The sequence below is a fragment of the Enhydra lutris genome, unplaced genomic scaffold (assembly GCF_002288905.1).
Source record: "Enhydra lutris kenyoni isolate GAN:26980312 unplaced genomic scaffold, ASM228890v2 scaffoldscaffold3, whole genome shotgun sequence".
Lineage (NCBI taxonomy): Eukaryota > Metazoa > Chordata > Mammalia > Carnivora > Mustelidae > Enhydra > Enhydra lutris.
The window spans coordinates 87,303,868-87,330,688 of NW_019154087.1; the positions used below are offsets into that span (position 1 = coordinate 87,303,868).

The 26,821-nt window shown below is 36.4% G+C and overlaps 1 protein-coding gene across 1 annotated transcript; it reads right to left on the minus strand.

Moving 5' to 3' along the window:
- Positions 1 to 1,127: 1,127 nt before the first annotated feature.
- On the minus strand, positions 1,128 to 26,821 carry LOC111155049 (ATPase H+ transporting V1 subunit B2). Its single transcript, XM_022515079.1, has 14 exons — positions 26,598 to 26,821; positions 19,646 to 19,701; positions 14,611 to 14,709; positions 13,754 to 13,847; positions 13,546 to 13,623; positions 12,943 to 13,082; positions 12,474 to 12,575; positions 11,459 to 11,556; positions 10,590 to 10,713; positions 8,964 to 9,114; positions 6,974 to 7,056; positions 5,658 to 5,762; positions 4,461 to 4,590; positions 1,128 to 2,562 (listed from the first exon to the last, which is right to left on the minus strand). Exons 1-14 carry the CDS (start codon positions 26,731 to 26,733, stop codon positions 2,423 to 2,425), a joined length of 1,536 nt encoding a protein of 511 aa, XP_022370787.1. The 5' UTR covers positions 26,734 to 26,821; the 3' UTR covers positions 1,128 to 2,422.

Consider the following 26,821-nt stretch of genomic DNA (forward strand, 5'->3'; position numbering starts at 1 on the left):
GATCAGAAAATCTTAAAAGCACACAATACTTTGTTGACCTCAAACATCTGAAAATAAAACAGTTCGGTGAGGAATTTATTAGTCTGAGAACATTTTTTCACTTACATGAAATCTCACAAACCGAAGTAACAGTCAATTGCAAGCAATAAACGTTTAATGAGTCATTTAGTTAGGTTGGCCTTTTGAAGATCCCTTTTCTCTTCCCAGGTATTTTAAGCCGACTGAAACATACCCTTTTAAAAATGACGTAATCACAGTGGGAGTCCATGTTAAAGACCTCATTTTAACTGGTCCTTTAATTAGGTCTTATTGCTGGGACAAAAAGTTGTATTAAGAAAATGTTTCCACTAAAAAATAAGTAACAAGAGTGCTACTAAGTCAACTATTGCTAAGAATTATATAATAAGTCAAATCTACCTTAATAAAAGTTTATTAATAAAAGCCTATTGTGAGTGCCTACCCTGGATCAGGCACTGTCTTGCTGGGAGTACTAGTACTAGACACTGTCTCGTACACAGAATCTCCGGTACTTCTAGTAACCTTAAAAGGAATCTAGGCAAACAGACTCAAATTTGTTAAAAAACGAAACAGGGTCCTACAGTTACTGGCAGAACCAGAACGAGAACACAGGTCTACCTAGTTCTTGTCTGATTAAGTCTACATCTCCTAAAATTGAAGAGGGGAGAGAAATGGAAGGTCCCTGATGCCACACACCCTGGTCCTTAACCAGCATGTTTTCTTTATATTCTGGACATCTATTTAAGATTTTATTTGAAGCAAGGCTTCAATATGTATTTCACTTTCTATTTATCCATCCTCTATCACTCACTCTGATAGGTTTGAAACAAAGAATGCAACACCTATAGTAACTCTTAAGCTTGGATCAAAATATAGTATATGTTGGAAGATGTATTACTGTGGAAGCACCTGAAAGGGTAGAAAGGGCAGCCTGAAGACAGAAGGATATAAAAATTGGGCCATGTCCCTATAACACAGGGGGCTGGCTCACAACACTGGTTATGATGTTCAAAACTTATAAATCAAAGAGGTGCATTATTATATATTATATATCCATTTGTTGATTTTGCTTTTCTGATTAGAAGATACAGAGTCACTTTAGGTAACTTCATTTAATTTAACATTTATTTTCATTTTATATCCAGATGTCACATTTTCTACATTAAAATATAATCATGCTGACTCCCCCCCCGCCCCCTATACCCTCAGAGAAAAAAGGGAAGAACTTTACATAACTGGAAAGATGGAATGCACAGAGAAGTTGCTATTGCACCAAGTAACAAAGAACACAAAGAGACCAAACAGTAGACATGGCAGAAGTGCAGAGAAGACAGCTCAGAACTCACAGCAAGAAGGAGCGAGAATTAAAAGGCAAAAGCTTTTAAATGCTATCACTTGTGCCACAAGGTTACCCTGAAAAGGCAGAGATGGGTCAGAAAACAGGATCAAATAGGGGATCTTCCAAAGGCTGCTCTCTAACAGAGTTTAAAATATCCATACACAGAAGAACTTTCTCCTCTCCACCTTGCCCTCAGCATCTGGTAAACACTTGAGAAACTTAAACCACTGTTAGCATGTCAGAATGTAGAATGGATATGGGTTTTTCTTTCTTTTATTGTACCCCCACTCTTTCCAAGCAACAGTTCTATTAGTTATTTTAATCACGATTTCTCTGTAGGGAAACCCAGTAAGGATCATTAAGACAAGGCATCTCACTACTATCAGATCAATGCCAGCTGTGCAAAAGCTGCAGGAGTCTACGTTACTCAGAGGGAGGGAGAACAGTAAGACACAGGAATCCCGATTCATAATGACTAAAGAGAAAAATGAAACTCCTTCTCTAATCTAGGCATTAAATAGGAAAGAGCAGGTGGACAGTAAAAACCGTCTGCTTAGAGCAGCAACACAGACCTATGGGCACAGCAACAATCCAAAAACAAATGCTCAGGGAAGAGGCCCTTGGCTCTTCAGAGAGGAGGCTTCTTTTAGACCTGATCCTGGCTCTAAATTGGAGATCAAAGCATTATAACTTCAGACAGTGATACTCTGGAGGGGGCTGAGAGGTAAGGTCAAGGAGACCCATATAATGAAGACATTATTAGGCAACTAACTACACCACTATGTACAAACACACACACCTGTAGGAAAACTTCACCTCCATCTCTGTAGCTATTTTAAAAACAGCACTGATGATCCAGGTTTTCTGAACAGGGGATATTTTAAAGTCTGTTAGAAGTTTAAAACATTGCAACACTGGCACAGTATGTTACCTATTCTTTGTTTTTAATTACAGGGTAACAACGTAAACTCCAACACAAAGATGGGGGAATGGGGGAGTGCAAAAGGAATAAAGAAAACAGAACCAGTATTTCACAAGTGTATCAAGCCAGCGATGCAGTAGCAGCTAATGCTTTGCAGAGTCTCGAGGGTAAAATTCACTCAGGGTGCTCTGAGGGATCCTCTTCAGCATCTCTTTGGGGAAGATTCGGAGCAGTTGCCAGCCAATGTCCAAAGTCTCATAGACAGTGCGGTTTTCATAAGGACCTTAGAAAAAATTGAAATTTAATGAATAAAGGCAAACTACTTACAACTTACCAGTGTTATTATTTATTCCATTATATAGGACTACTGTGAGCATCAAGTATTAACAACAACAACAACAACAACAAAGACAAAGCAGGTCTCTTAACACCAGATGCAATCAAATGTATGTGAGGGTATATAGAGTAAGTACCATTAGGAATCAGAGAAAAGGGAGAGGCCTGCAGGCTAGAGGCAGTGCGCAATCTAGTGTGTGTGGGACAACCATGTGGACAACTGGGTAGGATCTAAATACCTGGAGCAATGGAAACTACACCCAGTGTTTTGTCTATGGATTACTGAGAAAGGCAGTTTTCCAGGAAGAAAGGATGAATGTGAGGGAGGGCAGTACAGACACTTACAAAACCTTAAATGTCAACTGAACACCTTGAATAGGCCAGTTGTTTTCAAAGTGGTTACTAATTATTTTTAGTAGCAGAGTCATTCTTATCCTGCAAATAAATTTGATTTCTTAACTATGGAATCAGAGTGGCTGGAATTCTGGTTTCTTTTCTCTACCAGAAAATCTTCATTTTTTATCTTTTTAAGGTATCATGGTGCTGCACTAAAAAAAAAATATACATATCTTTATGGGCTTAATGTTAACAAGAAATGCATCAAATACATATAAGAGTGTAGTGAGCATGATGCATTATTCCAAAGTTAACACATCTGTGTTGAGTACCACTGAGGTCAAAAATAGTGGCAAGGGAGAGATCAATCAAAACAGCCTGAAAATTGTACATGTGCTATGTAATGAAAACCATTACTGCCTTTTTACTAGAGACACAATCAATATAATTAGTAATAAGTTTATTCCAGCAAATATTAGAGGGATATACAGAGTCAGGAAAAGTGGAGAAAAAGCTGGCACCAATGACCAAGATGATGAGACAAGGGTTTGGACCAGGCCTTAAGATTCAAAGTTGGTCACAGATCAGTAGCTTTCCACATTATCCAAGAACTTGTCCAGATGAAGAATCTCTGGCCCCATCCAGTTCTACTGAATCAAGATCTGCAATTTAACAAGATCTCCAATTGATTCAAAAGCATATTAAAATTTGAGAAACACTGGACTAAGGTACACTAATGGAAATGAAACCAGAAGAGGATTATTTTAAGTAAGAACAACAAAAATTAGTAAATATTTGGTTACCAGCAAATAAATGAATAAAGTTATGAATAATGCCCAATTATTGAGCTTAGGCTAAGTAGGACAACACTCATACAAGAGGTAGACAAATTGAAAAGCAAACTGCTAGGCAGGTAGTCAGCTTAAAAAAAAAACTTTGGGTTCTGACCATGCTGAGCCTGAGGAGATGGCAGCATAAGCAAAAGTATTTAGTTGGCAATGTGGTATTAGAGGCTTCAGGAAGAGGATAAGGATCATACATAGCAATTTAATCAACAGTAGAGGGAAAAAGTGAAAGCTGGGGGAGGAAGGGGAAGCACAGAAAGAACAGGGAGCTAGGCCTTTGAAAACATAAACAATGTAGGAACAGGAAGATACAAAATCAGAAAAGGAGATGACAATAAGTCAATCACAAAAGCACCACACTACCAAACCATGAGGAGATCATTTCAGAGGGGTGAGGAAGAAGAACCAGCAATGGAGGCAGCAGAGCAAAATGCCAGGTGTAAGGAAGGGAAAAGTTCAGATAGGAGCTGAATGGATAATGGACTTGAAGGCAGAAAGGAAGGAGCCAGAAGGTTAAGTGCAAAGACATGACAGGCAATTGGAAAAACCTCTTCTCTAATTAGAAGGAAAATCATCTGGAGATGAATGCAAATTCTCTCAGAGTGGGAAAGAAGTCTTCAAAACTATACATGAGCTTATGTTTGCAAGAAAATAGTCATCTTACCCTGAGCAATGAAGTTCCTCTCAAACTTCTGCAGAAACTCCAAGTAAAGAAGATCATCTGAGGTTAGCGCTTCTTCTCCAACAACGGCTTTCATGGCTTGTACATCCTTACCGATAGCATAACATGCATACTAAAGAGAAAAAAATATTTAAAAAAAACAAAGTAAGATTTTATGAATGTTAAAAGTAATCTGGGCTATAAATTAAATATTTCTGTAGCTGTCTTTGTAAGAGACCACAAAAGGAATTTCACATTATTTACAAACACAATTCACATAAAGTTCATATGAAAGTACCAGATTTTATAAAGTAGTCTCACTGAGAAAGAAGTCTTCAGGTATGCAGTCCACAGACGCTACTAACACTCTAAAAAATACACTTCCTCAGTATGTCAATGAGCTTACATCTTAAAGAGCATTTGAAAGTCAGAACTCATATCACAGAGAAATCCATCTCAAAGTTCAAGAAAAATATTTGTGGTTATGAGTAGGTTTACCATTTTTACTTTAAGGTCAAAGGTATTTTTCTTTCTTTGCGCTTGGTGTACAATCTCATACAACTACAGAAACCAAGGATTATGGGGCACCTGGGTGGCTCAGTCGGTTAAGTACCTGCCTTAGGCTCAGGTCATGATCCCAAGGTCCTGGGACCAAGCCCTGCATTGAGCCCCACATCAGGCTCCCTGCTCATTGGGGAGCCTGCTTTTCCCTTTCCCTTTCTACCCTGCTGCTCATGCTCTCTGGCTCTCTCTGTCAAATAAAAAACAGTAACTACAGAAACCAAAGATTCCATAGAATAAATAAAGCTGTATCTCTTAGTGTTCTGATGATTGTTTAATTTCTTAAATAAGAAATTAGAGTATCTTTTTAGGAATATTCTGTACTTATTATTATGGTTATTAATAAAAACCTAAAATGGCCTTATGGCTTGTTTGTTTTTAATTTAGAAATTATCTTATATAGCATTAGATGCGGGTTTCAAGCAAAGGATTTTAATCTTGAGTATCCACAACCATCCTCTGAAAAAAAGGAAGACTGTTTGGTTCTAATGAATGATTGTATCTTCCACATGTAACTTATACTAAAATTCTACTTGTATGGGGGATAAGTACAGTGATATGGGAGAAAGATAAGAGGTGTAAGACAGCAGAAAGAATGGACTAAGAAAGGTATTCATTTCCTCAAGAGGATATACATACCAGCTGGTTAGATACATCGGCATGATCCTTTCTGGTCATACCTTCTCCAATGGCAGACTTCATTAACCGCGATAATGAGGGCAGCACATTAATAGGCGGGTAAATCTTGAATAGAACATGAGAGAAAAAATACATTTAAATATAAAATTCAAGATTTATCAGTAGTAAAGAAGCATTTTAAAACTCATTATTATCCCTTAAATTACAGAAAACTTCTATTTATCTCCTAGAGGAGTTCTAGTATCTTCTCCTAGTTAGAAAATGAAGTGAGACTTTATGGCATTTCTTTTGAGAATCAAATTCAGAAAGTGAAGTCTACAAAAACCAGTACAAGGTGATACTGAAAAACTAGATTTTCAACATTTGCTGACAGTATCAAATCTAAATAGCCTCTGAGCTCTGACTCATATAATCACATACCAAATAAAAAGATTAACAGTAATTTCACCTAAACACTGATATTAGAAGCTGGAATCTGTTATAGAACCATCAATCTTTTTTTGATTATTCAGTCATTAAGAAACCGTATCTGTCATTTAACAAGATGGATGGGCCCTGAGGGGATTATGCTAAGTGACATAAATCAGACAGAAACAGATAAGTACTATTATGATCTCACTTCTATGTCGAACCTAAAAAAACAAACAAAAAAAAACATGAGCTTATGGATAGAGTAGAATGGTGGCTGCCAGAGATGGAGGCTGGGCGAAATGGGCGAAGGGGGTCAAAATGTACAAACCTCCAGTTACAAAATGAATTAAGTCATAAAGATATAATCCAGAGCATTGTGACTAGAGTATGTATAATACTGTACTGCATATTTGAAAGTGGCTAGGTGACTGGATTTAAAAGTTATCATAAGGAAAAAGTATTTCATAATTATATGTATTGATGGGTGTTAACTGGATTTAATGGTGACCATTTTGCAATATATATCAGTGTAAAATCATTACTTTGTACTTAAAGCCAATATAATGTAGTATTAATATATATCAGTAAAGAAAAAAATAGAAAAAACATTATTTCTGTACTAATAATAAGATTGGTAATTATAGAATAGAATACCCCCATAATTCTTTGAGACCACTGGCTCCATTTTAAGGCACAAAAAAAGAAAAGTGGATACTTATATCTTAATACTGGCACTCTTACCCACAATAGGATCTTGGTATACAAAAATGACAACTATATAACCATATGGAAAATAACTTGATATTTTCTAACAAAATAATTCCTAAAAGCAAAGTCACTAATCACTAAAGAGTAACTGAAGAGTAGATTTCTAAGCTTTGCAGCATTGCTTAAATGTCAAATACCTGTCTATTGTGCAGCTGTCTGTCCACGTAGATCTGCCCCTCTGTAATATATCCAGTCAAGTCAGGGATGGGGTGAGTGATATCTACCAGAGGAAGACATCTGAGTTAAAGGATCCATATCATATAAACGAATCACAGGAAGCCAGTGTATGTTACATACAGCATTATATAAAACAGTGCTCTTTAAAGTCATTTTTTGTGATGACAGAAAAGTTCTATATCTGTGCTGGTAGCCACCAGCCAAATGTCGCTACTTAGTATTTGAAATGTGGCTACTGGAAGTGAAAAACTTAATTTCAAATTTTATCTAATTTTAATGAACTCTGGAATTTAAACAGCCAAATGTAGCTAGCGACTATCATATTGGATGGTTTTAGTTACTGAGTTGCAGCACGGTTAGATATCTATTGGCACATGAAGTAAATTAGCTGCATTTAGGAAAAGTACCATTGTCTCCTAGTTATTTCCCCCCAAAACATAAATAAAACTACAAAAATTCCCTGGCAGAGGTTTGCCAATTTAACATATACTGAGAAAACATTCTTAGTTTATAAGCTATTCAGATGGATATAAACCATTTCAACATGGGAAGTACAGGAATGTTGGATAAGCAAAACACCATTATGTGGGCAGCACCAAGAAAGTTCTACAAAGCAAGACGTTTCTAAGTTAGTTGAATTACATAAAATAATCTTACACGTACTTTTTTGGAATAATCATTTTCAAGTCAGAGACATACAGTATGAATTATGAATTCAGACTGCCTGCGTTCTAAAACTATCACTTCTTAACCTCAATAGATTACCTCCCTGTGCCTCAGAGTAGAGCACTCACTTCAAAGCTGCTATGAGGATCAAATGAGGTAATATTTATAAAGTATTAAAAACAGCACTCAATTATAGTGAGTTATTACTCTGAAAATACCTTGCAAAAATTGCTTTTTAAACACTGAGACAAGAACAAAAAAGCAGTCATAGAAGAAGACTACTGACTTGTTTCACTCCTGAGTATAAACTCAAACAGGTGCTGCACTGTGTGTCAAGTAAAACGGAGTCATCTTTTAACGGGCCTCTGGTGATCACCCTGTCCTGACAGCCTTGGGGCATTTACTGTTTGTGCTCTTCATCTGCCACTTAAGCTACCTTAACTTACTGGCGCATGTACATAAAAAATACCCAAATCAATCCAAAAGATCAAGTAACTTACATTAGAGAATGAATTAAATAAAAAAGAATTTCCTTATATCTAGATCAGTGTCCCACAAATAGTAGACACTCAATAGTAACCTAACAAATGAAAACTGAAAATTCTAATTACAAAGGAAATTGTTTTTCTTCTTCTACAAAAGGATGATTACTATGGGCAGTTTACAAATGAAAAATTTCATTTAGATACAAATCACCTAGTTAAGGTAAACTCTTAAAGGATAAACCTTCAAAAGAATTTCAGCTCTAAAACAAATGAACATGGGGGAAAAGGCAAACCAAGAAACAGACTCTTCTTTTTTCTAAAGATTTTATTTATTTGACAGAGATCACAAGTGGGCAGAGAGGCAAGCAGAGAGAGAGAGAGAGGAGGAAGCAGGCTCCCTGCAGAGCAGAGAGCCCGATGTAGGACTCGATCCCAGGACCCCGAGATCATGACCTGAGCCGAAGGCAGAGGCTCAACCGACTGAGCCACCCAGGTGCCCCAAGAAACAGACTCTTAGTTACAGAGAAGAAACTGAGGGTTGCTGGAGAGAATGTGGGTTGGGGGATGGGAAAACAGGTGATGGTGATGAAGGAGGGCACTTGTGATGAGCACCAGGTATTGTATGTAAGTGATAAATCACTAAATTCTGCACCTGAAACTAATATTACAGTGTATGTTAATTAGCTGGAATTTAAGTAAAAACTTGGAAAAAAAATTTTCAACTCAAAAAGGTAGATGTTCTCAGAATCAAGTCCTTAAAATGTTTATGTCTGCTATAATCCAAAGACCAAAAACTTACCATCATTAGGCATAGTGAGAATAGGGATTTGAGTAATTGAGCCATTTCTACCTTCTACTCGACCAGCGCGTTCATATATCGTGGCTAAATCTGTATACATGTAACCTGGGAAACCTCGCCGACCAGGCACCTCTTCCCTGGCTGCTGAAACCTGACGGTAAGTCAAGAAGGAGAATGTCACATACCTGAATATGAAAAGTAAAGCTTAGAACACATTAGCTTGAACATACCCAATTGCAAAGTTGGAAGTATCATCTTTCACTTTTAAATACTGTCTCTGGAAGATGATTTAAAAATCTAGCAACAAAACTTCAGATTATTCTGCAATAAAAATGTTGACAATTGGGGACCGAAAGTGTTTTGCTACAATCTTATCACCATAATGCAAATCTTTAATTAGCTTGCTAGGAAAAAAAAAAATCTGCTTGGAATTTTATAAATCAAAGTAAGTTATTTTAAAACTAAGAGAATATTTTTAGTTCACAAGATCTATGTCATGCCATGGATCTTGCAATATTTATGTAAGCTAATGTTAAAAAGGTCAAAAGGGGAGGAAATACATCCCAGGAATCATTTGATGCAGTTTACATATTTAATTTAATCCTCACAACAATCCTATGAGGATTGTTATTAACCCCAATTCATAGTTAGGATCAAGGGTCAGTTAAATAATTTCCCAAGATCACAGAGCCAGGAGCCCATTCATTGAGCAAAATAAGAATAAATAGTCTTTCTCTTGGAGACATGCACATTGTAATATAGCTGTGTATATTAATCAATAACCACCAAGAACCCTAAAGCACTGAGCCCAACTTTTAGGTGCTACTCTGGCACCTCCAAAAGAGTATCCTATAGCAGTGTTATTCAAAGTGTGGTCTGCAGATCAGCTTTTATTAATGGATAATGAGATAACACAGAAAGTAGGATAAGCATTTAAAAACTCTAATGGCGATCTGAGAGAGTAATTTTATGTCTGTTGGATCTAGTGAAAAAAAAAAAAAAAAAAGAAATCCCAGGGTTGTAAGTTATGTATCGTCTTTAAAATATTTTCTAATAACTCATTTTAATTGTACTTTAGAAAATTACTGGTCTGTGACAGACGGAAAGAAAAATGCTTCCCTGAAAAACCACTGCAGCAGAGTGAGATACGGTGATGGATCTCAGGGATTTTTAAGAAGCCAGATATTTATATAGCATGTCTCTTCAGAAGCTTTTTTTATCCCCTTTTACATGTTTAAAAGAGTAACTTACTCAAAATTTCAATAACTTGTATTAGAATGAACACCCCAAACTTCTGGGTGATACCTGTTAGAACCTTAACACTGTTCCTAAATAAACACCATGTTTTCTTAAGGAAAAAGTTCTAAAAAGGGTGGTGTCAAGAGTATGCTCTTCATATATTTAAATATTAATATTATTAAAAATGAAATTCTGAAAAGGGTTAAAAATTGACAATCTGGACAAAACATCCTGGGAGACAGAAAAAAGTTGTGTTTTCCTTTTCGATTAATTAAGGTATTCTACTAATATGTGAGAGATGAAACTTAAAAAAACACGATTAAAGAAAAATGAAAACTTGTAGAGACAAGATAACTGAAAAGTAACCCATTTTGAAAAAAAAGTTACCTCTCGAAGGGCTTCAGCATAAGAACTCATATCTGTTAGGATAACCAGTACATGTTTCTCACACTGATAGGCCAGAAATTCGGCTGTAGTAAGAGCCAAGCGAGGAGTGATAATTCGCTCAATACTGAAATGGAATATTAAGTCCTTTGTTACTCCAATAAAAAGGCAAAAACATAAATATATAAATATAAATTAAAATATATGAATATATTTTATATAAATACATTTTATATTAAAATATATTTTATATAAATATATAAAAATAAAAAGACAAAACAACATGATGCTGGAAATTAGAGTCCCCCTTCAAAAGTTTTAAATAAACTGAGAAAATTTATTTAAGTTTTAAGTAACTAAATAAATTTAATTTAAAAAAATAAAAAAGCAATTATTACTTTAGAATAAGTAGTCATTTTTTTTCATAATAAGAACTACTTAATGCTACAAAGTTAGATTATTTTAGAAATGGCCCCATAATTTTTCAGAACTATATTCCTCTCAAAATTGAGAGAGAAACAAGGAGGGAGGGAAGAAACAGGGGAGTGCCTAGATTTCTCAGGTAAGAGGAAAAGATCATTAAATATGGTCTGGGTCCCAGGTAATTTACATGTATTATCTCACTTAAAATGCACAACAACAGTATGAGACAAGTATTACTTATATTTCCTCAAAGAGAAAACTGAAATTCAGAGCCTATGTGATTTGGCCAAAGCCAAGTAACCAAGAAATAGAGCCGAATTTAATTAACCACAGCTCTCCCACTCCTAGCCCCATGTTCCTTTCATTGTCATATTTCACTTCCCTTGTCTTAGGTAACATTTTTGATCTGAAGCCTGAGTGAACAAAAAGAAACAGCTCTATTTACTCACGTTGGGTCATTAGCCAAGTTCAAAAAGAGGCAGACATTGTCCATTGAGCCATTTTCTTCAAAGTCAGATTTGAAGAACCGGGCAGTTTCCATGTTTACCTAAATAGCAAATGACTTCATCAGTGCTAGGAGAAGAAAAATTCTCAGTATTTCTGATGAAGGCTAATCTATGGATCTACACTGTTCCCTCTTTTGAAGTTTCAAGTACCCACAAAATTTCACAAAAGCCAACAGAGTAAACAAACCGCTTTGGGCATAAAGAAAATTACTCTTAAATTTTGCAGTCAACCTGCAATTGTACTACTGGATATTTACCCCAACGATACAGATGTAGTGAAAAGAAGGGCCATCTGTACCCCAATGTTCATAGCAGCAACAGCCACAGTCACCAAACTGTGGGAAGAACCAAGATGCCCTTCAACAGACGAATGGATAAGGAAGATGTGGTCCATATACACTATGGAGTATTATGCCTCCATCAGAAAGGATGAATACCCAACTTTTGTAGCAACATGGACGGGACTGGAAGAGATTATGCTGAGTGAAATAAGTCAAGCAGAGAGAGTCAATTATCATATGGTTTCACTTATTTGTGGAGCATAACAAATAACACGGAGAACATGGGGAGATGGGAGAGAAGAAGGGAGTTGGGGAAATTGGAGGGGGAGATGAACCATGAGAGACTGTGGACTCTGAAAAACAATCTGAGGGTTTTGGAGGGATGGTGGGAGGCTGAGTGAGCCTGGTGGTGGCTATTATGGGAGGGCACATACTGCATGGAGCACGGGGTGTGGTGCATAAACAATGAATTCTGGAACACTGAAAAGAAATTAAAAAAAAAAATTAAAAAAAAAATTGCAGTCAAATGTTAAATTTTAATCCAGAGTTTATCCAAAATGCCAAGTTGCAACTTCTCTGCCTAGAAATAAATCCAATGATGTATGTGTGGTTTTCTACATTGTTCTAATAAAATAAATAATCTTATGTCATACCAAAACAGAAAAAATTATACTTACACCCATAGCAGCAAATACAATTGCAAAATTTTCCTCACTGTAGTCTACTACATCTTTGGATTTCTTTACCAAACCAGCCTGGCGACAGATTTGTGCTGCAATCTGATGAGAAGTACAAGAGAACTAAGTTGAAATTTAAAATAACACTTCTACAACAAATAACTTTTATCCTAAACTTTTTGGAATTGCAATTATAATGAATGAAATTATGTTCTAAAGGATTTACCCAAAAAAGCTACTTTGTACTTTTTGTAAAGATTTGTAAGAGTAAGCAAGAACACAGACATCAGGCATAGATTAAGCTTCAATGTAGCTGGATTATATAAACGGTAACATTGAAAATTGCTGAAATGGGTATTGGGTACACGTGAGTATTGTTAAAAACCTTTTATCTGGCTTCTTATTAACAGTGAAGCATTTAGAAATTCTCCCTTGTTAAATTTCACACCAAACAGATCCTAGCTCTCACCTCATTGTGTGGTAAGCCAGCAGCAGAGAAGATAGGAATTTTCTGCCCCCGAGCAATACTGTTCATGCCATCTATGGCCGAAATGCCAGTCTGAATCATCTCCTCTGGATAGATTCGACACTGAGGATTGATTGGTTGGCCTAATATATTTCCAAAAGAGAAAATTTTAAGACATTAAGACTAAAACATATAAGCCATTTCTTTCCGCTTTTAAAAAAAATCAGCTACTTTTTAAAATCTGAAACTATTTAAGAAATCTTCCCATTAGTCTCTTGTAGACTCACAAACTATATAGTAGCAGAACAAGTTCCTAAAGAAAAAAAGGTACAGTAAATAAGAAAAAAAATCCTAATTTAGAAGCCATTTATATTTCAAAGCAATGTTCATTTCAGATATGCCACAGTGACATTTTATAATACCTTAAAATATTTTACATAAAATTTTAAGATGATTTCTAAAAAACATAAATTTATTAAATAAAGCAATTAATAGGGACCACATTGGTTATCTACTTAAACTGTCACAAAAATCACTCTCTATTTGACAAAGATATAAAACAGAGGCTATTTTCTTCAAAACACAGAAACCCATTTATTATCTTACCCATGATGTCAAGAAAGTCTTCAGCCAGTACAACAGGACCTCTGTCGATGGGTTTGCCTGATCCATTAAAGACCCGACCTGTGAAACAGTAGCAAGACAGTACAGAGTGGACCATGACTCAAATAGGTAATTTTTAAGAAAGACTCCATGGAAATATGTTTAAAAGAAAACAGATCTCTGCTCAGAATACATAACAACATCCATTTACCAAGCATATCCTCGGACACAGGTGTTCGGAGAATATCCCCAGTAAACTCACAGGATGTTTTCTTGGCATCTATACCTGATGTCCCTTCAAATACCTAGTGAGAAAGAGAAGTAATCAGAAGGACAAAAGGAATTTAAATTGTTAAGTACTTAAGTATTATTTCTGTCTGTTCAACAGCTCATATAAAGTAAAATACATATATACAAACTATTTTCAATGTAACGAAGAAAAGTCCACAGTGATGAACCAAACTGCCAACCTCTAGACCAAGGATCATGACTCTAGTCCAACTCCATCAAGCTAAGAATGTTTTTTACATTTTTAAAGGGTTTAAGAAAAAAAGAAAGGAAGGTAAAGAAAGGAAGAAGAATATGCATTAGAGACCTTAGGTGGTCCCATAAAGCCTAAAAAATTTATTATCTAGCCCTTTCAGAAATCTTGCTGACCCTTGCTCTAGATTACTTTTTAGGGGAACATGTAATTTGAGAAAACTGGCATTTCCCATAATTGGTAACATTAAAAACTAGGTATTATAAGAGATGATTTAAAAAAACAGGCTCAGATACTGCTTTGGTTTTATCCCGTAAGTTATAAATTTTGCCTTTCATCTCTCTTCTTCCATGTGATTATCTGCTTTGTTTAAAAAAAAAAAAAAAGTTTACCAATGGCAGTGGAGCTACTGGACTAGGATAGACATAGGTGGCTATCAATTGGCAAGACAACAAGAAAAAATAATTTTTTCTTCCCACAGTCAGTAATAATCTCTAAAAATAGACTTACTCAATGATCTCTAGAAAAGGCAAGAGGTGTTCCTTATGTTTTTGTTCAACTGGCCAGATTTGGAAAGTGATGCTTACCTGAACCACTGCTTTGGAACCACTAACTTCTAGAACTTGCCCACTTCTCTTTGTGCCATCTGGTAATGTCAAGTGGACAATCTCAGCATATCTGGGAAACTATACCAGATAAAATAAAGGGTCAATAACCAATATTTAAAAGCTCCCCAAATTACTCTATACGCTCTATCTCTATCAAAGCATGTATACAGGTAAAATCTCCCCACCTCTCTAAACCACACAGGTATATACTGAGAGTCTGTAACATCCTCAGGTAGTTTACAACCTTAAAACACTTACACTGGCACATATAATTTGGTAAACACAGCATAAGGTAGAGAGAAAGGTCTTAAATCCATAAAACAGCAGCAATTAGTTTTTTCTCCTGTGTATAGGTTTTAAACTTTGAGACTAAAGAAAGGCGCAAAACTTACAATAACCACAGTCCCATCACTCAGAACTGATGTTTGCTTCTGGGCTGTGTGTGTACTCACCTGTATGCTTTGTGGGGATGGGGATAAAATGCCAATTGAAAATACAATAATCACTATTATAATAAGATAAATGTGTCCTCAAATTCTCCTAACCAAATACATATTCCTCTTTCACTTTTAATAATTGAAAATGCAGTTTCCAAAAATAGATTTTAGTTATTTTACATAAATGACAACATACTAAATATATTATCCTGCAACTTTTCATTTTCTTCACTGGACCTGTTTTAGATCCATTTTGGTAATATTTACCTCATTTTATCAACATTATCTATTGAAAAGCACATCACTACTTTGAGTGATGTGAAGGAAAATATCTCTCAATTAAAATATGGTGCACCCCTGATTTTAAAATTCTTGATTATGGAGATGGTAACATGAATAAATGGGCATCTTAGAATCAATGTTAAAATAAAACAAATGTAGTTAAAATGACACATTTTATGTGTCAATGGAGTTCAAGGCTATTCCAAATTTACACTATTACAAACATGCTACATGAGCATTCTTCCATGCAGCTCCCTCAGGCCAAGTGTGTTTTCCCTAAGGTAACCAAGTGGTGGGCTACATACAGGCTGTGCCCATTCCGTAAATTTTCAAGTTACTCTGAAAAGGAACTGTATTAATTTACAATCTCCCTAGCAGTATACAAAATCATCATTTCCTACAACTATGTCAATCTTACATTACTGAACTTTAATTTTTGCCATTTTGATAAAGAAAAAATTAGCATCTTTTCAACTTGTATTTTCCCAGTATTAAACAGCTTTTCGTGTTCACTGACAATTCAGACTTTATTACCTATTACTGGGTTATATCTCTTCTTTATATTCCCTATATTTCTTCCACTTTTTAAATGGATCTGCTTTTTCTTTAATGTGAGGGAGCTTTACAGATTCTGGACATCAACCCTTTCATAAATATAGACTTCCATTCTGTTATCTTGCCCTTTATTTTTTATCTTATCATACAGAAGTTTCAAAACATTTTAAGTACTAAAACGACTTGTCCTCCTTTATGATTTGTGCCTTTTGTATCTTGTTTAGGAAAACTTTTTAATTTAAATTTATACAAAATGGCTTTTGATTTTGTCTTCTAAAAGGTTCTTCAGGTTTAGGCCTTTAATTCAATTGGCTTTGTCTGTGGTATGCAATTTTACTTTTCTCATTTTCATTCTTTTTCATATAGAAAACCAATTACCCCAATAATATTTACTAAGCAGCACAACATGTTCCCTATTGACCTGTAATGATGCTTTTATCATTGACCCAAGTCAAATATCCAGCGTGATAAGAACTGGTTTCAGAGTGCTTAATTTTGCTCCACTGATACAACTGCTTATGCCTGCGCCCAGTCTTTAATCTTAATTACTGTATCTCTAACGGATTCTGTTCCCTGGGTGGAATCAATATGTTTACTCTGAGTCCTTTCATTCACAAACATGGAATCTCCCTTTATTTTAAGTCTTCCAACAAAGTTTTATGGTTTTCTGTAAATAATGAATTCTGGAATATACAACACTCCTGATTTCTGTAGAATGATTCTTACATCCAGCAACTGTGTTACATCATTGTTTCTAATAGTTTGCCCACTGAGTGACTTAGTTTAGTTAATTGTATCACCAAGAAATGATGACTGCTGTGCCTTTTCCTTTCTAATAGCTTTATGCCCTTATTTCTTTTTTCCCCCTGCAGCACTGGTTAGGTTTCCCTCCTAATAGCTTTATACCCTTATTTCTTTTTTCCTCCGCAGCACTGGTTAGGTTCTAAGTACAAAGACGGATAGTGTGGGAACAACCAGGCATCCTCATCTTGTTTCTGATTTAAATGAGAATTTTACCAGGATCTCTTAAGTATGTTGCTTCCTATAGGTTATGGTGGATATCTTTTAAGAGGTTAAAAGTTTGTTCTACTCTTTATTTCCAAGAGACTTTTTCTTTCTTGCTTTCTTTTTTTTTTTTTTTATGGAAATGAATTAACTTTATCAGATCCTATTTATTTTTCAAGAAGGCCATAAGCTCTTTCTAGTTTAATCCATGAATGAGCTGACTTAAGCTAAGTTACGGATATATTTCTTAACATCAAATCATCCTTTTTTTTTTTTTTTTTAAAGATTTTATTTATTTATTTGACAAACAGAAATCACAACTAGGCAGAGAGGCAGGCAGAGAGAAAGAGGAGGAAGCAGGGTCCCTGCAGAACAGAGAGCCCGGTGTGGGGCTTGATCCCAGGACTTTGGGATCATGACCTGAGCCGATGGCAGAGGCTTTAACCCCCTGAGCCACCCAGGCACCCCACATCAAATCATCTTTGTATTACTGGGATAAATTCTACTTTGTCATAATTCTATTATTTTTTTACATAATTATTTTTGCTAATTTCCAATATATGAGTATATTTTTATTAAGAATTTTGGAATCTGTGCTTTTAAGTGAGGATAATTATTTTTCTTCTTTTCTAGTATTACCCTTTGTCTGGTTTGGAAATTAAAAATATGCAAATTTCAGGGATGCCTGGGTGCTTTGGTTGGTTAAGTGTTTGCCTCCGGCTCAGGTCATGATCCCAGGGTCCTGGGATCGAGTCCCACATCAGGCTCCTTGCTCAGCAGGGAGCCCACTTCCTCCTCTGCCTGCCACTTTCCCTGCTTGTCCTGTCTCTTTCTGACAAATAAATAAATAAAATCTGAAAAAAAAAAAAAAAAGCCAATTTCATAACATGACTTGAGTAGCAGTCTCCATCTCTATTCTGACAAAATTTGTGTAAGACTATCTGTTCCTTGACCCTTTAAATTAAAAAGCCACTATAAATCTGGGGTTATAAAACCATTCCTACACCTACCTATCATTTATTTACCAGTTTTTCCTCAGCTGGCGCTCTACCCCAAGCAAACATTCAATGAAACTTTTTGAACACTCTTAAAGTTATTTCCTCAAAGATGTCTTCTCAAGTCTTTCTCCTTACTCTCATAGCACCCCACACTTAACCTTCATAGCACTTACTAATTAGTTATGTTTATCTGTATTATATTTGCTTCTCCCCTATGATGCTCCACTGGGGGAGGACTCATTGTTCACCATCATATCTTCTGTTCTGAGCTCAGTGTTTTACGTAATTGAAACCTGAATATTTTGGGGGCACCTAGGTGGCTCAAGTCAGCTAAACACTGACTTCAGCTTAGGTCATGATCTCAGGGTCCTGGAACTGAGCCATGTGTTGGGCTCTGCTTGTCCCTCTTCCAGTGCCCCTCCCCCTGCTCATGCTCTCATGCTCTCTCTCCCTCTTCTCTCTCAAATAAATAAAATCTTAAAAGAAAAAAGAAAGGCAAATATTTTTGTTTTCAGTAACATTTACTAACAAAAAGGTTTCATGTTTTTAAAATGTAAGCCAAAAATGTTATCTAATAAGGACTACAGAAAAAAAAAAAAAAAACTTCCTATCTTTTCCTCAAAAATAAAAGTGCAGGCTCCACTCTTTCACAAAACATTAATGGGTACTAACCTAAACTTTGTGCAAACTGGGTACACGATATTGAGACTTTGAATCAAATTGCAGACTACTAGTATGAGAGTGTGGCCCAGAGGTAAATTTGTTATGTTTAATCCTGAGGCTAATTTGTATAGATACCTTGTCATGCATAAAAATATAATCTTAGTAATAAAACTGAAGAAACAATGCATTTTGCCCTTTCTTTTATGAAATGTTTTTCAATTTCTTTTCTGCTTCTAGAGGGGTCACATGCCAAACATATTTCCATCATTACTTCTCTCAACAAACAATAATTGTGTGTCTTTCGCCCAAACTACCCCAACATGAACCAGTACATAATTACTGTTCTAGAGAGCATATTATATCAATTATTTTCTCTGAAGATATTTTGATCATAAAACTCACGTAGGTGGCTTTCTGTAGGGTATTCAATTATGGTCTATATTCTACGTCACTTTTTCTATGATAACAGTCTTAGTGTTTATAATTCTTATGTACAGGTGTGGCAAAAAAAAAAAAAAAGATATAACTCCACATCCTTACAACAAACTAAGTAAAAACTATTCTTTGCTTTAGGGCTTTAATCACTGTTGAGATAATCTATTCTTGTTTGCTACCTGAATACCAGTATCAGGCCCTCAAAGATAAAAGTTAACTTTGTTTATTCACTCAAAGATCTTAAAATTTAGCAAAAAAAGGACAAAGACTATTAACAAATAGTTATAACACATGGCAGTCTATGACAAGAACCAGAAGTTACCAGAGCTATACAATAACCTATAGGTTATAAAACACACACACTCATATATTATTGTTTTTCCTCAGTAAACCTATGAGGTAGGATTGACCCCCCCCCCAAAAAAAAGAATTCTGCAGATGATGTAGCTTAACAGAATCCATATTAGATCCACCAATGGAATCCAGTCTTCTGACTTTTGATTTAAAAACTCATCTCCTATGTAGCACTGATATTCAGACCAAAAAGTGGGTTAAAAAATCACAACATAAAATTTAAAGTGTACTGAACAGGACCATGTTTTTACATAAATGCTTAAATGATTATCACAGTGGTATTACCTTAACATGATCTAAGATCACTAGTGGACCATTGACTCCTGATACTGTCTTGTACGCTAGAAAGAAAAGAATCAGCTTTAGTCAGTCAGACAGGACAACAACCCACAATTACCTCTGCAATATTATCAAAAAGCTCCTCTCTCTATGGCACTTATTATAATATGGAGCACTCAAACAGAAAATTTTTTAATTGAATTTATAAAATACCTGTGCCTGTACAACTTTTCATAATCCACCTTCATCCAACCAAAACCATTTTGCATTCTTACTGTAAGTGACTTTAAGGACCCAGAATACAAAAACAAAGAAGGCACAGAGAAGCAGAGTTCTTTCAAGAGTTCCCAGTTTTATATGGAGAAGGGGGAAGAATTAAGGGCTATAACAGAGGTGTATAGAGGGTTTGTGGGAGCAGAGGAAAAACCTAGGTAAGGAGTTCTTACCTAGAAAAGGAAATGCTTTAAAGAAGAGGAGGCACTTAGCAAAGTAGATAAAGGAAAGTCTCAACAACTTTAAGCACAAGTGACAAAACTCACAAAGGAAATCTGAGAAAATGTCATCTGTGAGGTAAAAACCATAATTAAATGATGTCATAAAAACTACAGGGAAAGAGCTTTAGGAAGAGGGGAGCGGCTAATGGAATGAAAGGCCAGAGGTCAAATACGACCCTTAAACAAACAAGCAAAAAAAAGTCAAATGTTACTGTCAGTTTAGAGGCTTCTATTTTCCACTGCAAGTTATTTTCTAGGATTAAACTACTAGTCTATAGAGCATGACTCAAATCCTTCATTTTAGAAAGGAGGTAGCTATCCTGCAACCCTACCACACCTACAAACATGTCAAATGTAATGGTAATTAGTATAAAACAGAACATTCAGGAGACAGTAATTCTAACTATGTCAGAATTAACTAAATGGAATGATCAGAACAATTGAAAAAAAATAAATGAAGAAAACTTACTACAAGGCATTGAATACGTTGTGAGAAACTGCCCACTGACTGAGAATTTTTTACTTGCTTGATTTCTTCTAAGGTCTTGGGACAGAAATTCTGGCACAGATGTAGACTTCCAAGAATGAGGAAACCATTTAATATATCTAGTCTGTCCACTCAAGGGGCTTGAGAACTTAAAAACAGGAAGCCAGTACCCTGGTATAAATGCCGAAAGCAGGAAAGCACTACTGGGGCACTTACTTTTCATTCATACTCATAGGACATTTAAACCTGATACTAATATTTGCCTGAATATCTACAATTGTAATAATCTCGTAAGAGGCTCCCAAATGACTTTTTTAACCTCAGACAATAAGAGGCAAGTCACAAATTAAAAAACTTAAGTTACCTGAATGGATGGTAATGTAAAACAATTAATCATTTGTTCCCTTTAAATTACAGAAAAACCTCAGCCGTCACACTTATTTTTTATGAAAATCTTCCCCACTGTATGAAAATAAACTAATACTCTTAAAAATAATTTCTACCCCTAAAAAATTTATTGTTCTCATTTTTAGTGTTCAAACATTCAATTTTTTAATGACTTTCTAAAACTGCTACATAGAAATGCAGAGGGAGCTACATTTGAAACATGTTTTTCTTAGAAACCAATTTTTAAAAATATAGGAATAGTAGCTCAAAACCTTTACTTAAAACAGGGATAGGAGTAGGGTATGGGCTGGGGGGGTTGGGGGGAGGATCCAGTTTTGAGATTTAGAAGCAACTGTTTTGAATAAAATGTAACCAACAAAATCCTTCAGGTTCTGAAAATTTTTTCCACCATGATTTCACCTCCTTTAACTTTAACCTCTACAACAAACATGCTTCAGAATCTCATGTTTAAATTCAAGCTCATTTAAAATTAGGAAGTTTTGCCAGTCACAAGCATAAGCATGATGGAGAAAAAGAAACACTACTCACTGTTTTTGCTGGAAACAGTGAATCAAGCTGACTTCTATTAAGATTCTACTTCATCAAAAGCAGTCTCTAAATTTGCAACAATGTATATAGCCTTTTCATATAAAAAGCCTACAAATAACTATTCAAATTAACTGATTAATACCTACACCACCAATATAATTTAATAAGTACTTGTCAGGAATTCTCACTTAATCTCCGTAAAAGATCTACCAAGTTATAAAAGAGAAAAATGACACTCAGAACTCAAGTAAATTGCCCAAGGATCTGAACTTACAGTCTGGCTCCAAAGTCACTTGTTCTTTTAACTCTGTACTGCAGCTCAAATTCCAAAACAAACTGGTTGTTTTTTTGTGGTCTGGTACACTCTTGTAATTATCTGCAAGACTTACGTAGCTATACTATCCCAGAATAATTTCAGGAGGCTGCAACTTAGCTATGAAAAAGTAAGCTATTTTTACTATTTAATGCACTGGACAGTATTTTTCTTGTGTCTACATTTTGTCACTACTGCTGAACAATTTTTCTCTAATGGGAGTATAGCCACTGGAGGAGCTTTTAAGCAGAAAAGGGAGAATCTAATGAGATGCTTACTTCAGCAGTTTCCCCTCACTAAAAAACACACACACACACAAAAAGCAAGGAAACTACTTCGGATACAAATCAGAGCTTAAGGAACATGGATGATTCTTTTTTTTTTTTTTTAACTTACTTATTTGACAGACAGAGATCACAAGTAGGCAGAGAGGCAGACAGCGAGAGAGGGAAGCAGACTCCCCGCTAAGCAGAGATCCTGATGTGGGGCTCAATTCCAGGACCCTGGGATCATGATCTGAGCTGAAGGCAGAGGCCTAACAAACTGAGTCACCCAGGTGCCCCAGGAGCATGCATGATTTAAATTAAACTGACATATACAAATTGAACACTAACAATAACCCAAACCCAAACAGAAATATCACCAAACTACATTTGGAGAGTGCTTTGTACTTACACAGAATGTCTTCAGATAGGTTACCTCATTTCAGGCTCACAAAATGCTGGGAGGTAGGCAAGGCTTATATACCCACTCTACATTTAAAGAAACTAAGGCTCTGAGAAATTTGTTACTAAAAGGGAGGTGGGTTTTTTTGTTTTTTTTTGTCTTTTGTTTTGTTTTTTTGTTTGGCTACCCCCACCCCCCACCCCAATTCTAAGGTTGGCATTCTGACTTTATAGTATTTCTGAACTTAGTCTCCAATATAATTAAAAAATATAGATGACACAGTTCCTAACATTTGGATTACAAACAGGTACTAGAAGACAGTTTATATAGCAACTATAGCTCTTTTCCATAATAATAAAATGTTTTAAAAAATACAAGCAGAAAAAATGATATCAAACTCTATTTAACTCTAAACAGTATTTATCCAGCCTTCCTCACTATTATCATTAACGGCCCAAAGCAGAGAGAACAGTTTCAAGTAAAGCTGCCAAAGATATTATAGCTGCTCTTCTAAAAAAGTCAAAACCTTTTCACAAGTTATATAAACATTTCTGTTTACCAAAATAACGAACACTCTTCTTATGAAAATTTCCAAATGAATAAGTAGTTAAGTCTGCAGGTGATACTCAGAATTTCTGACAACACTGACACAAGTTACATTACATGGTGAGCACATTCTAAGACCAAAAAGTTACATCTTTGATTCTTAACTATCAAGCAGGCAATAAATATTTATGGAGTAATATTTCAAAACCAAAATCTACAAAGGTTTTTGTAGAAGCATATGTTCTGTAAGATGACATCCTCTTCCTCCTGCAGGATATAAGATTGTTCAATACTAGTAAGGCCACTTAATGATTGTGAAATTTTCAACGAGAAAATTGGACAGTCATTGCACAAGAGATCCAGTACTCTAGTCTCTACCTTATTAGCAAAACAAAAACCCCAGGCAATCATCTCATATTGTGCAAGAACAGTAGAGACCCACACCCTGACAGGTGGACAAAAAGGGAGAGGTTCTATAAAAAGTAGACCTATGATTCCTTTACTTGACTTTTTCATTGAGGCTACCTCTGCTTTATGAAATAAGGAACAAGGTTAGTTCTGATCTAAGGTCTCAAGAACAATGGAGATTATCTAATTCAAAATGTTCAGTATCTAAAAGTTCAGTATGTATTATTGAACTTTGCTCAAAGTTTAAATAATTAAGTTTTCTTTCCTTGTGAATTTAGAGACTCAACTAAAGTGCTCAAGATTATTCTAAGGCTGTGCATCTCACTTCCCATTTCTTGTTAACAGATCCAATATCGTGAAGTTGTTTTAAAACAGGATCCAATTTTTACAGTGGTATTGCCAATATTATTAGTCCCATTCCTTCATTCAAAAGCACACATTAAGTAACTACATTAATATACCACCTAAGACGATATAATCAATCTTTAGAAAAATTAAGAGGTTAATCAGTATTTATTCAGAAGCAATTAAAACTGTTGGGCTAGAATAAAGAATGTGTCAATTTAAGAAAAGGATGATATTCAAATGTAGTTAGCTGTTAGCCTAAGTATGGAATCATTTATGCTATTCAGAATAACCCAGATACAGAAAAGCAACTCAACCAAGTGTCCCAATTCCCTACTCTGATTCCAGCCACATTGAGAATCTACTAAACTATTAGAACAAGGTTTAAATGCAAGTTATAAAACAATTACAAGACACCTTCTATGTGTCAAGTACTGTGATAGGCAGTGAGGATACAAAAAAGGGTTCCTGAGGTTCAGTTTTAACCATTATATTGTAACAATTTTGTCAGGAGGAATCTCATCTGGAATTCTGCGTTGTTTTTGTTTTTTGTTTTTTTTTTTAAGATTTTATTTATTTATTTGACAGAGATCACAAGCAGGCAGAGAGGCAGGCAGAGAGAGAGGAGGAAGCCAGCTCCCCACTGAGCAGAGAGCCTGATGCAATGCAGGGCTCCATCCCAGGACTCCGAGATCATGACTGAGCCAAAGGCAGAAGCTCCAACCCACTGAGCCACCCGGGCACCCCTCATCTGGAATTCTTTAGCCACTGGCTAAACACACAAAGAATACTGAAAAAGCGTACTCATCTCCCTTAAGGGTTAACAATCATGGAGTACTCTTGAAACAATTTTATTATTTCTGTTGATACCCTTTGAACTGACACAGAATGAATAATTATATGGAAACTGACTATTGCACCCCTATAATCTTTTCCTAGAAGCAGCATTAATATCTGTCTACCCAAAGAAAAGTAAAGCATGCAAATGCAGTTCATAAAAGAATATGAATTATTAGGTATAAATTTATTGTCAGAATCTATAGAATGCAACATCAGTTAATTTCTTGAAACATTCACTTCAGCTTATATAAACCTCCAGTAAGCATTCTCAGATAATTCAGATCAATCCCCACTGTAAAAAGCACATCTCAGCAAACCATGGAATCAACTGTGTTTTTCTTCTTCCTCATACTGCAGTGCTGTCATATGACCTAGTGACAGATCAGGATAGGATTAGTCAGACTGGAGGGCGGCTAGACTGAAACACTTCCATCTGAAATTCTTTTTAGCCAATGAGCCACCCACAAACAAGCATTCTGGCAACTAACCAGTGCAAACATAGTCTCACCACCTGGGGAAACATCAGCTTCCCAAGTTTTAAAAAGAGTCATTTCCAAGGCTCATCCCAAATTCTGAAGGAAACCTGTGAAGAGCTCTGCTGCTGCACAACTGTACTGGTTAGTAATAAAAAAAACAATTCTTTTGGAACTACTGGGTAGTCCACTTAAAACCGCATTTATTAAGGCAGGTTTGTTTGTTTTTTAAATAATCACAGCACTTAAACACGCATATGATATATTCTGCACATACTATATAAATATGGGGGCGCCTGGGTGGCTCAGTGGGTTAAGCCTCTGCCTTCGGCTCAGGTCATGATGTCGGGTCCTGGGATGAGCCCCGCATCCAGCTCTCTGCTCAGCAGGGAGCCTGCATCCCTGCCCCTTCTCTGCCTAGCTTTCTGCGTACTTGTGATCTGTCTGTCAAACAAATAAATATTTTAAAAAATACTATATAATATGGCCAAAGCTGCTTGGCTTCCCCAAGATAGCCTTGCACTTAATTGTGTTAGGCTTAACTTGTCAGTAAATGAAGAGACAATGGTTTTAAAAAAAAAAAAAAAAAAAAAAAAGGAGGACCTACGAGAATTAAAAGGAATTTCAGAGGCGCCTGCTGGCTCAAGTCAGTTGAGCAGGTGACTCTTGATCTCAGGGTCCTGAGTTCAAACTCAGTGTTGGGCTCCATGCTGGGCGTGGAGCCTACTTAAAAAAAAAAAAAAAAGAAAAAGAAACAGAATTTTAGTTTCTGTTCTGCCAATAATTGTTTAAAATCTCGCAAGTCCTGTCCCTCCCAGAACCTTAGGCTTCCTACTGCAAAATGACAGGGTTAGACTAGATGACCTAGAGGGTACTTTTCGGCTGTAGCATCTCTGACACCAATGTGTCCTCCTGTGGAGCAGCCCCTCCACAGAACATCTCCCTCTGGCTGCGGGCCTGACCTTCATCAACGAAGGGCCAGACCACGTCAGCGATGGCACTTAGTCTCCCTCGGAAGAACTCCTGACCAGCCCTGAAGATCTACACTGGTGGGAGGAGATGGGAAGGGGCGTTCCCTCGACCCCTACATATCCAGCTGAGGTCAGGGGATGATTAACAAAGATTGAAGTGACAAGAAGCTGCCTTTCTTTAGAGACAAGAAACAAGAGCCCGAGGGTGCTCCAGTCAAGGAAGTTGGAGAGGGCGGGTCAATAGCCAGGAGCCCACCAACCCCAGGAAAAAGTTCTCGTCGATGCTCCTGCCCTCCGCCCACCTATATTACGAAAATATCTGGTACACTCAAATCTCCTTCTAGAGACAGACTAATGAGTCAGAACAGGTAGGATGAGAAAGGAAAAATAAATCCCCCCTCCCCCGCTAAGCAGGTGAATGGAAGCAAGAGGCTGAGCTAAGGAGCAAGACAGGATTCGTCTTTTTCTCTGATACTCACTGAGGCGAGGCTGGGAAAGGTAGTTCCGGCTAACTGCCAGCGCTTGCTCCCGAGATCCCACCACAGGCCCACTGGTGGGCACGGGTAGCTCGGGTGCGGCCCCGTTCACGATCCCCCGCATCGTCCGCAGCGCCATCTTGTCTCCTCCGTCCCGACTGGCTCCGCAGCCGCCCAGCGCAGGCGCAGATATAGCAGAGGCAGCCTGCGCTCCCGGCTCCGCCCAC